Below are 17,906 nucleotides of genomic sequence, written 5' to 3' on the forward strand. Positions count from 1 at the left end.
AAGATTTCCACTGCCAATTAAACTCCACAAAGAAAAAACAAAACATCTTTCTACCCATTTAGTACTTATTTTTTGGTTTTCCAAGACTTTTTTGAAGTTGTTTCATCACCACTCACAAACCACTGTTTTCAGCTGTGAGTAGGCCTCTCAGTTCTTTTGTGCAATCAATGAGGGAAAACAGGGTCCATCAAGACACTCAAAATCAAGTGGTTTTTAGTCTGCAATATGACTTTCATACTTGACACTGTTACTTTTCCAGTGTAAACACACTACATACTAAAACCTGCTTAGAACTATAGTATGAAATTGGGACAGAACTTTAGAGTAGGTCAACACCGAGTTTTTTTTAAACTCAGAAAATGCAGAACAGCTTTACTAAATGAGTGCGTGTATGTGTGTGTCATTTTCCAAAATCTGCCATCTTGTTATAAACGTAGTCCAAAGAAAACTTTTTAACTGTCCATAATTGTAAACATTTTCCATGCTGTGAGCTTTTCGTGCAATAAAAAAAAAAAAAAACCCATGCTTGGAGCACCAAATCCCTCAAATGAATACCCTGACCATTTCAAATGAAAACATTTCCCCTTTTCTTACCAAGCAGAGCATGTGTCCTCATGTTATTTCTTCAGTTTCATGTCATGAACAGATTTAGTGCCATTCGAGCTTGACTGACAGCCAAGGGAATCAGCGTGAACAACAGCAATGTTTAAAATACTACTGATAAACTTGGCACAAAGACTTGCTGACATGTTTATATTGGCTGGCTTGACAAGAGGCGGAATTTTGTCCACAGTATGTACACACTGCCAGAATTTGGTAGTGACAGCAGCTATAGCCAGCTGTACTTACCAGCAGTGTGAACACTCACACTCCCTTCCTCACAGACGGGGGGGGGGGGGGGGGGGGGGGGGGGGGGGGGGGGGGGGGGGCAACATCATGTGTCGTGATAACTTGTAAATCAGCAGCAGCAGTATCAGTAGGGCAGTGGGTGACATCACTTCGAACTGCTTTTGGCAAGCTATGATTGTCAAATGTGTGGAGAGAAGTATCTACCTTGTGTTTGGTTATTTCCTCTCAACAGGAATATTCAGTTGGTAAGATAGTATTCAAAAATGAAGGTCTCCACACAATAGTAACAGTAACACTTAGAAATTACAGCATAATGTGTGCATACATGTTTCAACTCCTTAATGCCAGAGGGCTGCATGAACTTAATGACCTATGCTTCAAGTTTTCAGGGGATAATAACACGTTACCAAAGTCTGAAGTTGAAAAATTGCTGGTGGGTATTCACACCAACTGTTAGGGACTCCTAAGAAATTGCTGACATAGGCTCTATACATCCTGTGTATCCATCACATCAGTAAAACTTACTTCTGGAATACGTTGGCAGTGATCTCATACCACGAAATCAAACAATCTGCACATATTTTTTATATAATTAAAGCTGCAATCAGGTGTTGAAGAGGCCCCGATGCTCCTGTGCTCATATTGTGTCCAGCGGCAGGTTTAGGTTGCCAGAGTGAGGAAAACATTATTTAGCCTTCTCAGTACAGTGAAGGCCACTAACATCTCAGTTACTGTGTGTGTATTTCAGATGCTAAGTTTAAGAATGTGAAAAAAATTACGTGGACAGGGACCGGACCACCACAATATGAGAGCTGTGTTCACCAACAAAATGGTGAAGTGTGACTGCAAGAAAACGAGCAAGCGACATGTCCACAGACACGGGGACAAGTCTGTTTTTCAGGTAGTACAGACAGAACAGGGTGTTTTGTGCTGCTATGGGTTGTATTGCTCATTTGCCCATCTTCTATGAGGTCATTTCCTCCAGGGGACGAAGACGTAGCGAATTTCTGGGAGTCCCCCAATCACTCTGTCCTGTTCTCATCCTCCTTTTCCTGGTGATTCAAGCTTTTTCTTCAGTTCTGACTGGCTCAGGATTTGGCCCCGTCACATTCCTGCTCTGTGGACAGGTCTATTTCAGACATGCCTACCTCCACGCCCATGATAATAGAAGTGTCTGAATCACTGCTGAGCGGAGGCTGGTGCTCACCTGAGGGGGGAGAGAGGGAGGCGATTCATTATTTGACGGATCATTGTGGGATGCAGTCACACCAATACCTCCGGGCAGGGACGAATGAAGTCCAGTGAGGAAGGTTAACTCTTAGTGCCATTGTCACTTAAAGGACAGGATGACTATTTGTTCATTAAAAATTGCTGGTTGCTGTAATCGTTCCTCCTGTCTACGCTACTGCACCGTATGTGACAATGGTTCACAGTGTTATTCTGTGCAAATGTATTCTGAAGTTAATCTGAAGCTAAGTAGTTCCCTGTTTGTACTACATTTCTCTGTTGCAGCTCAACAAGTCTGGAAAAAACAAAAGAGCAAACTTTTGAAAATACCCATCTGACTTAAAGCGAGTGTGAGGTGGTTATCTATAGCCCATGTATTACCTGCAGTAGATTCGGATCAGCTCGCTGCAAGTTTAGAGAAGCAGCCGGGAGCCACTTTTAAAAAAATGCCCACAGAAAAAAAACAAGATCAGTTTAAGTGTTCACTTCATTCTTTTAATATTTTAACCGCTTTATCTTGCCGTCAAACAGCCCATTCCTTTGGAACTACATTTTTTCAACCGTTGAACTACTGTAGTCCCACGCACAGTTGCACCTACACTTAGCTCTGTCACACTCAAACAGCTGATCTGCGGAGTAATACAGTATGTGAGGTAGATAGATAGATAGCTGGATAGATGGATAGATGGATGGATGGATGGATGGATGGATGGATGAATGGATGGATAGACGGATAGACGGACAGACAGACAGACAGACAGACATGTACTGAGTGTGCGTTGTAGTCAAAGTCCCAGACAATCTGAGTGTGACAGAATGATAGCTGCAGTACCATTAATGGCAGTGCTCATTATTCAGGGAAAAGATGTAACAGAAGCTGCTCTCCACCACTGCCTGACAGATCAGCTCATGCTTTCTGCCTGTCGGTGACATTGTCTCTGTCAGCTCATTAGTGTGCGACAAAACGACAAATCACGTCTAATTTACATTCTAATTAGTCGTGAGGAGAACACCAACATGTGGTGAGCTGATCTACAGCTTGTCAAGCGCACAAAAAACATAGCTCTTTGCTCCAGCAGCTTCAGAGTGCCTTGGAGGAGAGTCCCTTTAAGGGAAATTGGAAAGTACATGATATAAGGACATTTTTTTCATGTTCAGTGTTTATCTCAACAAATACTAGACTTATCTTTTGCCTCTAAGTAGAACCAACATATAAAACAGGAATCCATTCCTGTGCTCTGGAAGCAGTATGGAGCACAACGTTCACATAATGCTGAAGCTAAAACCTAATACTCATAGGTGTCTCTATTTTTTTTTTGTCCACCCCTTTTTTATCAATGAGGGTAGGCTAAATAACATAAATTCCTCTCTGTATAATGTAACACAGTTCAACAGCACCAAAAACTAAAGCCTCTGTGGTGATGATTAAGTTGAATCAACACCTCTTTAACACAGTTTCAGTAAAAACTGAACAGATACATTTTAAACCATCATGTAGGAGAAATCTGAAACACAGCTACTTATATTACTAATATACTTCATAACAAATAATAACATTTACAGAAACTCAAAACTCTATATCCCTGTTCTGGGGATATGAGGCCAAACACCAAACACATGTATAAGCATATGCATATACTCATACACATGAACACATAAAGTGGTGATAGCTAGCAGGTGTTTAGCAGTCATTAGTTAAAGCAATAACCGTTAGTCATTTGCACAAGGTGCTAGAATGTACAACTTCAACAAACACGGTATTTGAGTGTATGTGGGTTAGGTTGTGACTTTGTGGAAAGGGAACACTGTTGTTTTCCTCCTGCATCACCCAAGAGGATATAAATTGGGGAACACTGACCAGGTGGCTGCTGGCCTAGTTCAAGCCTCAGAACAGGAAGCAGTAAATAACAGCACTGACACGCTGTTTCCTAATTCCCATCAACTGATGAATATGTTTATGTGTGAATTAACATTGAACCAACTGCCCAGTTTAAGATCCCTCCACAGAGGTGGAAGAAGTATTCAGATCCTTTACTTGAGTAGAAGTACCAATACCATAGTGAAGATATTATATTATAAGTTAAAAAAAAAATTGTAGAATTTCTTTTTCGAAATATTGGATAATTTTACCTCTTTGAGCCTTGAGTAGTTTTTTTTTTAAATGAAACCATCTGAGTAGTTTAAAGGGGAAATCTCTCTTTGGTGAAACTGCTAACAACTCAGACACCTCAAACATGACAAGGGGCTCCAACTACTTTTTTGTAAGCACTCATAATCCACTAGTTGAATTTTGCAGGAACTATAAACACTCTAATGTACAAGTACCTTTAAATGTCACTTGTATTGTACTTACTGCTGGCTATGATGTGGCTCTCCCCGGCCTGATGCACCATCTCTGAATCAGGATAGAGTTGCTGCAGACCCACCTCTGTCCCTGCTGGGTCCAGCACTACAGAGCTCTCGTTGACTGTGATTTCACTTGCCCCACTGATGGGGTTGGTGGGTGGACCGCCGACAGACATCTCATAGTCGGGAGGATTCTCATCTGAGCAGTCAGCGTTGAGCTGGACAGGCCAAAGATATGTTTAGAGTTGCTCTCATGCATAATGATGTGTCTTCTTCACTTTCATATTTTGCACTTTAAAGTTAGATTAGCTTTAATAGGAGGAATGAGAACAGTGAAAAGATCCAAATAAGTTGAAACGGAACTTACTGGGACTCCTAAGGCTTTGAGGATGTTCATTTTACACATGGGACACGTGCGGTGGTCTTGTAGCCATGGGTCTACACAGTGTTTATGGAAGACATGCCTGACAAAATAAAGTGGCAACACACAAATGATTAATTCAACCACAAATGATTGTTAAAAAGGCGGTGCACAGTAAACGGAGTATTAAACAGGATACAGAGATACCGGCAGTTATGGAACATGATATTTTTTGATGGCCAAAGGTATTTTTATTAAGTTGGAGTAACAAGTAAGCCTAAATCTAACAGACAAATGGAGATTCCTAATTTTTAACTTATGTACAACATTGATCAAACAAACCTTACCTGCATGGTAATATCCTTACAACATCATTAGGCTTATAACCTTCAATACAAACTGCACAGTTGTCAAAGTCAGACTCAGTCTCCTAAAGCACAGAACAAAAAGGCACAGAAATGGAAAGTGATGTAAAATGACAGACCAGCGAATTCTCAAATATATATGCATACCAAATAAAATAAGTACAGTATAATTCATTGATATTGCCCTCCATGTGGATAATCACATTTAAAACATGCTTTCAAGTGTCTGTTTGCTGTGTGGGGAACATCATTTACCTTGTCTCCTTTCTTAATGGTGCGTACTTGAAGCTTGCTGATGGCTTTTTTGGCAGCATCTCCAAGACGTCTCTGTAAGACATAAAAGAAAAAATCGTATTTATTACTGACAAGATGAGTAGGTTTTTTAATTTTAATGCAATGTGGCTTTAATAATAAGACACAATAATATTATATATAAATAAATAAAAGTATCCATCTTCTGATTGTATTTTCTGAATGCTGACAGCCAACTGTCAGACAAAATGCCTGAAAATGTTTTGCGGAGACACTGATTTCCTGGAGAGTAACTGATGATTTAAGGTAGTGCATACAGTGTTTCCCATGAATTTCAAGAAGAAACAGCAATAAGCTCAGGAGATATTTGTGCTGGTGGAATGTGTTTAAGGAGCATTTTCCAGACTTTGACATGGATGTGGTCATAACATCTGTTTCAGATCATACTCTCCAGTTCTTTTGCATAAAACAAAATGAGGGTAATAAAAATACAAAGACAATATGGAAATATTGACAGGACGGAAAAACCTAGAAGATGGCGACAGACTCACAGAACTGACAGGCAAGTGGTGTCAGTAATAGAGTCTTACAATAGTTAGATATCACACACATCATGACATAACTGTTCAAAGTCTGTTTTACCTTACTGGGCTGCCTTGGAAATAGATTGAAAGCAGATTTGTTCAGTATGGCTGAATTCTTTGTACAACATAAATCAACATAATTTAAAGTGAAAAAGCAAACAGTGGTTGTCATGGCCCCGGCTCCTATCACAACAGGCACGTTGATGTACCGTCATTACAGGCGTCACAAGAACGTCAGAGACGGCCATTCATAATAAAGAGATGGCAAAAGCAAGTATTTGCACTGTCAGCTCAAAGGGCCAGAAAGCTGAGCGGGTTGATGGTTCACTGGTTTGTCACATCTCTGTTCGGCCAGCTGTCAGGCTAATTCTGGCCTCTCCTTACGGCCTTGCAGGTCTCACACCAGATGACAAAAGGCACAGACCATTGTTAAGGGCGAGACCAAAGCACAGATGCACCGTGAGTATCCATTTTAGGCAGATACACACCATCTCACAGAGTTATACTTTGATTTAACAAAGAACACAGTCTGGTACCTGGTTGCGGTCTCGTGCATTTGCGTAGCGGAACCTCTGGATGTAGTAGAAGACGAGCCAAGCGAGGGAGATGATCATGAGCACGATGAAGGAGATGGAGACAAACACTACCGATGTTCTGCTCACGTACTTCTGCAGGTTGCGGGTTCCAATAGTGATGTGCAACATGACCACGATGTTCTGCTCCAGCAAGGCCACAATCTCACGACCTTTAGGCTCTGGGATCATGATGGCCACAACATCACCTGTACCTGCACACGCACACCACAAAATATGAAATGAAATTAAAACATAATAAAGGAATATAGTTGTTGATATGTTTATTCTTTCCATGGTTTATATCCTGATAGTGTCCAGAATATTATATATGTGTGTATATATATATATATATATATATATATATATACAAATATTTTATAGAAAATATAATGAAACAGTTGAGTGAGTAAAATGGAAAAAATAAATGAATGCAAGTTTGTATTGTATTGTATATATCTGAAATGATTAGATCGTCAGCATGAAATCAATAAAAAGCTGTTTTGATAAATAATTGTGTAAGTCATCTTCTCTATGTGAGGATTATTAGTGAACTGAATATCTTTGGGTTTTGGATGGTTAGTCAGACAAAACAAGACATTTAAAGACATCACCATGGACTTGATGCAACATATTTTCTTATTACTTACTTGTTACTCCAACCCTTCTTACAATACATTACATTATATATCGCAATAACGATACTACTTCTTACTATCTGGCATCAAAAGTAACCAAAAGCTAATTATCTTTTCCTTACTACTGCCAAAAATACCATTAATTGATGCAGCCTTGCTTCCTGTACAATTACAGCAATCTGCAAATGCAAATGCGTTCAGGAATCTGCTCTACTTTTACAAGTAAGTAGCCTGAGGTCAAAATCCTGGTATATAAGTAACTGCAATTAAAGCACAGCAGGTGTGAAAACTCAGGTGCTAGTTCAGACTCAGGTGAACAGCACTGAGGAAACGTGTGTAGGTTGCCGGGAGCTTAGACAGGACACAACTAAAGCCTCACTCTCAGTGTCAGAGGCTTCCTGCCAGCAACCATCTGTTGCTCTGCTTGATGTGCACAATAAAGGAGTTTGTACTACAGAGTCACCAAGCATCTGCACCTGAAAGATGTCCATGTTTTATAGTATAAGATTGAGAATTTTCCTCCTCTCGGCTACTGCCTCTCCTCAGCTCAGTGACAGATAAGCTTTGCCTCTGGGGCTTACAGAAATCCAGCTCTTGATACAAACACTACTACTTTCTATTTCACTTTTGAAGAAGTTTAAAAAATCCTTTTACACTGTGGCACAATACTCAGTAACACATGATATGTTTACCAGTGAGCTTAAGAAAGTAAACCCATAACAAGTAATACCTGAGGATGTTTTTTCCCCAAGTAAAAATGTATATTTAAAACCAAAGTTTCAGGGGCTTTTAAAACTCTCAAAAAGTGGTAGCAGTCTCTAAAATCCAGTATCAGACAGGCTCTACTTTATGATGTTTATTTAAAGTCATATATGATGAGGGAATGACACATGGGACATGAAACTTAAATATGCCAACAGTTTTTAGACGCAATAAGGAAATAACAAGGCTGTACTCTCATCTGTACAGGCAATGGTTGATGATTCCCAGAATGGCATCAACAGCCTGAGCACTGTTACATCATATTCCCTCTGCTGCCTGTTTATGGCTGCGGCTGCTTGGAGTCAGGGTGGCTCCCTGCGGTGCTTTGCTCCCGCTATCAACCGCCATAAAGAGTGGCTTTATTCAACCTGCCATCAACCAACAGCAGCTCCTGTACAGCCTGTCAGACACACAGTGCTGTGACAAATCCTCATGCACTGCACAGAGCTATTTTAACATCATAGACTGGGGTAATTCTGTCAGAGGTAGCCTACTAACACTGACAGAAAAGATGGTGTTTTCCAGAGGAGTTAAAGGCTTTGAATCAGACAGATATGGTACATTTTCAGAGTGTAGTTGCAATGCATTATTGCCGTCAGGCTCATAAATCCCTTTATATAACAGGTCTGTTGTAAAATCTGCACAGCTGCTGTTTTATACGACCAAAGTCTAAAGCCAGACCAAAATTATGTCTTTTAAACTGTTTCATTTTCATGCATATTCAAGAATCAGCACAGACAAAGTTTTCTGGCTAAAAATGGAAAAGATTTTAATTCTTCAAGAAATGGGATCCAAGCATAAGATGTTTTTTTAATTTTTTTTTTTTTTTTTTTTTTTTTTTTTTAAATAATACCTCAATACAGCAAGTATTTTGAGACAAAAGCAGCCCTTTAAACAATTAAACACCTCAATTAGCGGTAGCAATGCATTGTGGGTTAGGTAGAATTGGGTAAAAAAGCTCTTGTGTACCGTCTTCTGCAACAACAAAAAAAATAACCCCCAAAAAAACAGATCCCTACGCACAAACAGTTATCCATTTAGCAGTATTTCCATGTTAGAGCCTTTAAGACAAACCCTGCTACAAACAGTGAGAAAACAAAAGCTTGTGTTTGGACAGCAAACAGATGGTAATACACTGCTGAACACAACATCTATTTGGACCCTCAGGCCATCAGCTGTCATATGTCGTCATTCCAGTTCTGGCCTATGTTTGTAATTAAATTGTTGCATCCAGACTCCAAATTGCCCATGTATGTCCAGCCTCGGCTTCACAGCCAACAGAAATAAGGAAAGGTACAATGAGGTATGTAAGATTTCCCTAAGCCTTGACTCTTATCTCCTTCTGTTCACAGTGACGCAGTCACAGTGGACAAAAATAGCTGCTTCTAAAACAGGAGGGCAATGTCAGAGACTGAGGCTGATCTTGTGAAGAGATTCATGTCCTCCAGACCCACTAGGCCAAAATGTGGAGGCAAGGAGGAATAAATACTGAGCGGGGTAATTTAGTAGACAACAGCCTGTTCAATCTCAAGTGTCAGTCAGTTTCACTGTCTGTCACACTGTGGCACAGATTACCAAAGAATTAACTGGTAACCACATTATTAACAACTGTACCTGACAGCTACACAAAGCCGACTACACTGTGGTTTAATCATGGGAGTTTTAAAGCTACAGAGTATTTCATTAAAGGAACAGTTTGGGAAATATGCTTAATTGCTTTCTTGTCGAGAGTTAGATAAGCAGCTTGATACCACTCTTATGTCAGTAAGTAAATACAAAGATGAAGCAATCAGCAAAATATCTTAGAATAAAGAATGGAAAGAGGGGTAAACAGCTAGCCTGTGGTAACAAAACTCATCCACCAGCACCTCTAAAGCTCACTGATTAACACGTTACATTTCATTTGATTAAACCACACAAAAAGTTAAGTGGGGGTTGTGTGCTGGATTTTCTCTTGGCACTGAACAGTTACTGCTCTATGGCTATGAAAGTGCAGTGCATAGATCCCCTCAAAACAGCAACATTTTACACTTTAGTTTCTGTGTGGATTAAACAAACTAACAAGAATTGCTGATGGATGATGTATTTTTGTTTTTCCTTTAGACATAGCCAGGCTAGCCGTTTCCCCGTTTCTAGTCTGTATGCTAAGCTACTCTAACTGGCTGCTGTATATGATATGAGAGTGGAATCTATCTTCTTGGAGTTTTGACAGGAAGAGGGGTTTTGCTGTTTAAAGCTTCATCGAGACCAACAGGGTGATTGGATAAACCCACACACTTTAAGAACTGAAAAACCCAAATTTATCTGAGCTGGCTTTATGGAAACACGAGTTTGACACCGCTCGGCCAAGGGAAGGAAGGATTAAATAAAGACAGGCCATGAGAGGTTTCTGACTCTGGCAACTGTGGATTTTACAGTCCAGCTGTGTTGCTTCTGGAAAGTGAATGCTCCCCTCACATTCAATCTACACATTGAGACATGTTCCTTTGTCACTGCACTCTCTGTTACCTGCCTCCTATTTACTAGCTTTGTCATCACAGCTCTCCTGGCTGCCTTCTCTGTCTCTTTAACTGTCTCAGTTTATATTTATGTCATGGCTCGAAGCTGGGACGGTCTGGTGTCTTTGATCTTTTGCTGCAGGTAAACCAGGGCTCCTCTCTGAAGCCTTTGTTTGCTGCTTCAAGAGCAGAGGAATAGAGGAGGATTATTGGTCAAATACTGTAGATCCCCTGCACAGGCACATTGGCAGACCATTTACTCAAGTAAAAATAGCATTACATTAATGGAAAAATATTAAATCTTATATAACAGACCTGCATAAAAAAATGCTTAGGAAAACTACAGGCGTATTAACAGCAAGCTGCACCTAAACTTGCATTAGCTGATGATTTTTTTTAGCCACACGGGGGAAGTCCATCAGGGAATGAACACAACAGTGACATACAGTGTTACCACTTTATATAGCTGTTGTGCCAAACAAGTTAGCACACAGTTGCCTATTGAAACATCCAGCCGACACAGGGCAACGTTAGAATTCAGCTGAAGTCATGTTTTGGACAACCTTATGTATGAAAATCCATCATTCACTCTCCTTTTGGATCAGTGTTCATCTCCACCAACTCCTGAGAAGCTGCTTTAGCTGCTAAATGTTCCAGTATTTTTACCAGCTAGTCACTAACTTTGTCAAGCCTGCTGTTGATTCTGTTTTGTTAATTAACGTAAATTGGGTTTTAAAGAACTTGTCTGCTGTAAACAGCTGCCTGGTTGGTGTAAGCTGCAGGAGCAACAACAGAGTCTGGTGATGATAAGTGAGTTTGTCACTACGATCAGCACCTCTCGCATTACACACAGTCATTCGATGAATTGTTGAAATAAAAACATTTACTAGTACAGCTGTAAGTATCCACTGTATGAAGAGAGTAAGTCGAATTGTAGCTTGTCCACGTGATGCTACCAGGACCAGGACATGTGGCCTCCAGCCCATCCACACCTGTTCTTGACCTGTCATGTTACAAGGTAAATATTTCCATTCACCTACATCACATGAGAGATGACAGAACACTATCTTTAAAAAAAAATGTTAGGTTAATGTTTGATCTGAAGTGTCAGGCAAGTTACTGAATTTGAGTGACAGCTTTAGAGGCTCTGAATAGGATTTTAAATCTACGTATCTTGACAAGTGACACTATTGTACAAAAGAACCCTTTCAGTTAAAAATGACTCAACTATTATGTCTCCAGGTGTTGTATACTTTTTGTTTGAACATCTGTTTTTGTAAAGATCCTTTTGTCCAATAGACTTCATGCATTGTGCTGTTGTCCGCCACAGGTGTGTTGGTGAGGTCAGCCACACCTTTATGAAAACTAGCAACAGCAACAGAGAGCACATTTCCAATGGAAATAAAAGTCAAGTGGAAAAGCGGGCACTGCTTATAACTACTGCAGAAGGTCTAAGTGTCAACTTTTATTCTCAAAAAATAACAAAAAGTGTGCTTACAATAGAAATAAGAGGTGAAACATGACAGGTTAAACTTTAAACTAAGAAAGTATTTTATACTGTAACTGCTTAGCAGGCTCGAAAGAAAAAGGTTTGTTCCAAATAGGAGAGCTGTGGAGTTACTTTTTTCCTACTTTAACAGACAAAGCACTTTACAATTTGTCTCTCTCACACACACACACACACACACACACACACACACACACACACACACACACACACACACACACACACACACAGTGGCAGAGCTGTCATGCAAGTTGCTGGCAATATGAAAAGGCAGAACACCTTACACAGCGGAACAGGTATTCAAGCTCCTGTGTCAGTGAGTACCTGCGCTGATGAAGAGCATATGAACAAAAAAAATGATTATCTGAGCTCCAGGCTCAATAAGAAACCCACAAATATCAATAAGGCATCACATCATCACATAGAAACACCTTCAACATCTTGTAGCAGAGCCGTGGATGTGTACACTGTACATCCCTCTAGCTACACGGGCACTACAATTCATTTGAAGAGGAATCTCCACTGTGATTTATGCAATCTCTGAACAGCCTATTTATGAGCCCTCTAGTTAAACTACACCCCGTCTTTGTCTATGGCCGATTTTACGTACGATTTCTAGAGCACATCAAAACATGACCATGCTTTTACATAGTTGTCATAAACATCTAGCAAGCAAAATACTCAACCTGGTGCTATTTAAACAGTCAAGTGTTTGTCCAATTATCTATGCATCAGCCTGCCCTGCCTCCAGCAAACAAGCAAAGCGACTTTCCTTGGAAGAACCTGAAGTTGAAACTCGTGTCTGTGTTTTCAAGGTATTTTGCATTGGATTATCTCCAAAGGTTTGTTGGGTGTGTTGTTTACATAGTGATTATTTACTCATTTCAGTTCTGAAAACAGGTTTTGTTGTTGTTCTTCCTCTTAAGCTTTGTCTTGAGGAGTCATTTACCTGTGAGTCTTCAGCCCGTGCTTATCTGCAAAACTTTAAATTGTGTGTTTACATGTTGATTACAGTGGTTCCTTTCTTCAAGCATAAATTCAGTAAAGAAAACTTGTGTGCAGACTTTTGGTTTTACTCACACTATACTATCTGGGCTACTTGGCACATATAACAAGCATTTACCTTGTGTGTTTTGATTAGAGACAACACCTCTATCATTTCAAAGAATCATATACTGAAAAACCATTACCCCTTTAAATTTAAATTATAATGTTCATGCTCTTTAATCATTAAAGTAATATGTTCTCACCTTCTTCAGCAACTGCAAACACTTCGAAATAATCACAATAATAATAAGACATCAGGACATGTATCAACAGTCACAGAATAACAGCTAAACCCCACCAGTGAACACTAAACACATGGTGAGACTGCAATGAAATGAAAACATTTTCTTATTTTTCGCTTACTGGGAAGATTGACATTGTGCATAACTGTCAGCATTTGTGAGTCAAATTTATTCACACAAATTCTGAATGAGTGTATAATGTACAAAGTGTTTATTCCACTGTGTTATTAGAGGTAATATTTTGGGTCATCAAACAGATGCAGTGAAGGCATGGGAAAGATGTCTGTTGATTGATGTGTAGTTTTAAGTAATTATTAGAAAATGCATATACACAGTATATACACAAGGATACATTATCTAATGCATCCATGTGTGTATACTATAGGGCTGGATGACAAACTTCAGTATGTTTGTTGTACCAACCAATGTGTGTCTGAAGCAACAAGTATCCAACAGTGTCAAGTAACAGAAGCTGAAGGAGACCATTTGTGGTCAAAACATTCTCACGCCCATGCACATTAAAAGAAGAATATGGAATGAGGTAACAGTGTACAGGTATTGTTTTAATACTAATACTACAGATAATTGTTGGATGGGTATGGATGTGCATGTATGTGTACCTGAACTTTAAAAGACTTTATCCAACCCTAGTTGTACATAATTACATAGCCTATATAGGTTTCATCTACAGCCACACTTCAACAAAGATCTGCAACCAATCATAAAACCAATTAGCAGATGCACCAGATCTATCCAGTGGATATTAGTAATCTGCTTGGGGAGCCAGTTTGTTTTCTGCTTTACCAATAAACAAACTGATTATTCAGCTGATTACAGGGATGCAGAACAATGAAAACCATTCATCTGGGCCAGAGGTGTCCAACTCACTGATTGATGACATTAGTACTCTAAGGCCTCTATGTCACGACTGGACAACTGTAGTGAGGTGAATGTTCTGCTTGCAAGAATGAACACAGCCAGTGAACTATTTTGAGAGAGACTTGGAATAAAAATAGATAAGAATAATAAAAATAATAATGATAGACTCAACTTGAAGGTTGACAGGTTGTTTCTTACCTGGATGGGGCATTGTTATGGTGTCGTTGGCACTGCTTGAGCCCACATTGTATATGACAACTGCAGAGGCGTTGAGATTTGCAACGTTACGGATTTTCTCTCTGTATGTACAATTTCCCGCAGCCACTAACGCCACCCAGGCGATGTTGTGAGAGACAGGAGGGAACCTGACGTGGGGGTCGCACACCTGTCTGTCCTGCGGGAGGGACGGCACCAGAACCAGACCTCTGGCTTCCTTCTTGGGCGAGTGCTCTCCGTACCGACCGCACTCGGTTTTCTCTGTCTTGACCTCCGAAGTGACGGGGTCCAGGTAGGTGATGTTGACAAAAGCTGTGTACCATTCCTCCTTCTCTGCGACCGTGAAGTCCAGGCACAGCAAGTGGACGAAGCAAAACGACAGCAGCCACGTCGAGAGAGCCAGACTGCGGCAAGCTCGGATGAGGGACGGTGCCATTGTGCGGCTGGCTGGGGATGAATGACGAGCTCCGGGCGTCCTCCTCACTGGGAAAGCTCGCAGCACGTCCCTCCTTTAAAAGGAGCTGCACGTTACAAATGCATTAATCTTTGTGAAAAGCCAGGGCCAGACACCAGAACCTCATAGATGAGGCGCCAAAAGAGTTCGTGAGCTACGTGCACAGAAGTCCACTACACGCCACTACCTGCAGGAAAAGACGACACCGTGTGTTGTTGTCCACCGTCAGCTGTTTCCCGTGCTCGCTAAGGATTGGCTCCACGCTCATTGACACGTGACCGGGGCGTGGACAAGGTGCCTCTGTCGCCCTGTGGCATGTGGACAAACTAAAACAGTCATAAATCATATAAACCACTGGCACAGAAATACAAACACGATGAAAATAAATTATAGCACGTGCTAGATGCCATAAAACTGTCTGCTGGATGTTTGTCAGAGACCAGACATAGCAAACATTCGGGGGCTTAGCCCCAGCTTCAGTCTATATTAAGGGGACATGCTCCCCCAGGGGAAAACATGATAGTTGCCCAGGAAAAAATCATCCTGAGCCTGCATCATTTTTTTTATCTAATTGTTCTCTGTCTCCATCATTCTGAAACCACAACACAACTAATTTTGACAATGACTAATATTTACTACTGCCACAAAAAAAAGGGGCAAAATTGTCTGATGTTACTATTTTGTATTTACATGACCCTGGGAATGAATTTGGCATAAACAGCATCACAAATCTTGAAACCTATTTTTGTTACACTATGCTGGAGTAGAATTCACAGATTTAATGTTTAGATGACAAACCTACATTTAAATCCAGACAATAATAGTATGTGCTGTTCTTTCTGACCAGACATGGATCCACAACAAGGCCAACTAAATGTCTTCACTACTCTGAACTGGATATTAGGCCAACAGAACATTTACACTAATTATATTAAATTTCTTTAAGGAATAGCATCATAGCATAAACAACATAAACATGTACTGTAATATTATCATACAGTATTTTATTTGATCTACTCCTGATCTCTCATTTCCTCCTCTTTTCTTCTTCTTTCACTCTCAACTCCACTCATATATCCCTGGAAATATCCCTCCACTCAAAGAAAATATGAAACAAAAAGTTTTAATAACTTAATTAATTTAATTTCTGATCATAAAATGAAGATTTTAAAATTTGAAATGCATCTTATTCTCTTACATCTGCTCCACCTCTGCTCTCCTTTCTTCCTCTTTTCTTCAATCCTGTCTTATCAAAAACATTTTCATCTCCTGTCTATGCAGGTAGATTTGTCTCCATGATATTTGTGTGAACAGATTGACAATCATTGAGTAAATGTGTAATCTGTAAATATAAAACACCTTTCACAAATACAATTTTGCATAAATAAACTCACAAAAATATCTTGCAAATATAAGACAGATCTGCAAATAAACAAATTCCTATTCCTAATAAATCTGGCCAGGGGATGGGTGTACATATGGGACCTGGTGGGCGTGGTAGTTTATGTCTTGCCCCACATGTGTATGAGGTTTGGTCCCCCTGGTGGTCTTCCTTCATATTGCAATTTGAATTTTAAAAATTCAAACTTGAATAATTCCACCCCACAAGTGCGTGTCCATAGCTCAGTCAGTGGGCTAAATTTTTGCTGGATCCACAGCCACTCCACTGCCATTTATGTGTCCCAGAAACTTGTCTGACGATCTCATTAAGTGGCATTTCTTGGGGCTCAGTTGGTTGTGAAATCTGAGTCGCTGGAAAACAATCTCCAACCTCTTCAAAGCCTCCTCTTCAGTTGCAGCAAACACAAGCAGATCATCAAGGCAGCGCAACAAACAGCTCAAGTTTAGATGACCAAATATACTGAGCATCAGACAGAAATGGTCTCTCACCTGTGAGCCGAATGCGGTGCACGAAACCTTTTGCTTCACCTCAGTCCAGTGCATGTTCGGAGAAATTGTCACTGTACTTTTCAAGCAGCTCAACCAACTTCTCCTTCCCCTCTTGGCCAGTGTAGCACTGGTAAATATTAATGTCAGCCAGCCCAACCTGTTGTAGTGGCTGTTTGAGATCTGTTGGCTTGGTGTTATTTTCTCTCCTGTTTGGCTTTTTCAGGCTGGCTTGTACCCTGAAAAACCTCAAAATCCTCCACACCTAGACAGGGAGAAACATCTGCCAGCTTGCTGTTTTTCTTCAGGGTGATGGGCCTGTCTGACATGTAGATGGACTGCTTCTCAGAGTTATCCTTACAACTGCTTTAGCCTTGCCCATTAACTTTGACATTATTTCAGAATGCTAATCAGTGGTGTGGCGTGTTTCCTAAAGAACACTTCCATTAACTCTTCCCACTCATAGACGGTGTTCTTGTCAGACCCATCTCCTCTGATGACTGGAGGCTCTCTCAAATCTGACTGTAGGACTAACTTTGCACCAGTCAAGTTGAGGTACGTTTCACTGGGTAACTGGCTTACATTGCTCTGAGCTTGTGTGCACCTAACATCCCTTTCTTCGTATTCACCTCTTAACTGGTCTCTTATAGTCTGGCCCACTTGCTGAGCAATGTGGGTTTTCAGATTATTTAAAGCTGGGTCAGATGTGGCTGAGAGACCTGAAAGTGCATCTCTCTGACTAGGACCAGAAGCTGCATGACCAAGTATGCAAGTGGAACTGAAAGCTGGTATCTACATTATTTGCAGCTCAAACAGGAATACAAGGTAATTCACCAATAAATTTCCCCCTTCCAACAGCAAAATTAAAAGCTAAGACCTCGACCACCTTGTCCTCATCCATTTATCCCTTATGTCATTTTTAAACTGCACACAATAAAAAGCACTGAAATAGCTATACCCTCAAAACAGGAAATAAAAAAATGACTAAACAAAAAAAAAAGTTCATTGACGTGAATATGTGATATGTGGCAACCTCTGGTGACTAAGCTGATGTTGATCCACAGCTCCAGGAACAATGATGAACCAGTCTGAAGCAGTGTGGATCAGGGTCAAGGCACCACTGTAGCTGGCCCAGTCTGGTGCTCCATCTTGCCATGAACTCTGCGTTGTGTCCATGTATGTCAAAAGATGCAAGGAGGACAACTGTTGTCTTGCCAGCC

At 40.4% G+C, this 17,906-nt stretch overlaps 1 protein-coding gene across 1 annotated transcript; it reads right to left on the minus strand.

The window, feature by feature from the left end:
- Positions 1 to 1,022: 1,022 nt before the first annotated feature.
- Positions 1,023 to 14,853, minus strand: rnf150 (ring finger protein 150). Its single transcript, XM_022770087.1, has 7 exons — positions 14,328 to 14,853; positions 6,521 to 6,771; positions 5,404 to 5,475; positions 5,131 to 5,213; positions 4,790 to 4,886; positions 4,430 to 4,640; positions 1,023 to 2,056 (listed from the first exon to the last, which is right to left on the minus strand). The coding sequence occupies exons 1-7, from the start codon at positions 14,779 to 14,781 to the stop codon at positions 1,938 to 1,940; spliced, it is 1,287 nt and encodes a 428-aa protein (XP_022625808.1). The 5' UTR covers positions 14,782 to 14,853; the 3' UTR covers positions 1,023 to 1,937.
- Between the last annotated feature and the right edge of the window lie 3,053 nt (positions 14,854 to 17,906).

Source organism: Seriola dumerili, unplaced genomic scaffold, assembly GCF_002260705.1.
Source record: "Seriola dumerili isolate Sdu_G_001 unplaced genomic scaffold, Sdu_1.0 BDQW01012242.1, whole genome shotgun sequence".
Taxonomy (NCBI): Eukaryota; Metazoa; Chordata; class Actinopteri; order Carangiformes; family Carangidae; genus Seriola; species Seriola dumerili.

Bases quoted from the DNA above. Each gene is read 5' to 3' on its own strand.
- rnf150 (XM_022770087.1), bottom strand. From the start codon at position 14,781: ATGGCACCGTCCCTCATCCGAGCTTGCCGCAGTCTGGCTCTCTCGACG. The intron at 4,641-4,789 runs GTAAGTTCCGTT...TGGCCTGTCCAG, and splicing joins TCAAAGCCTTAGGAGTCCCA to CTCAACGCTGACTGCTCAGA. The intron at 2,057-4,429 runs GTAAGTACAATA...CTCCCCCCTCAG, and splicing joins GAGCCACATCATAGCCAGCA to GTGAGCACCAGCCTCCGCTC.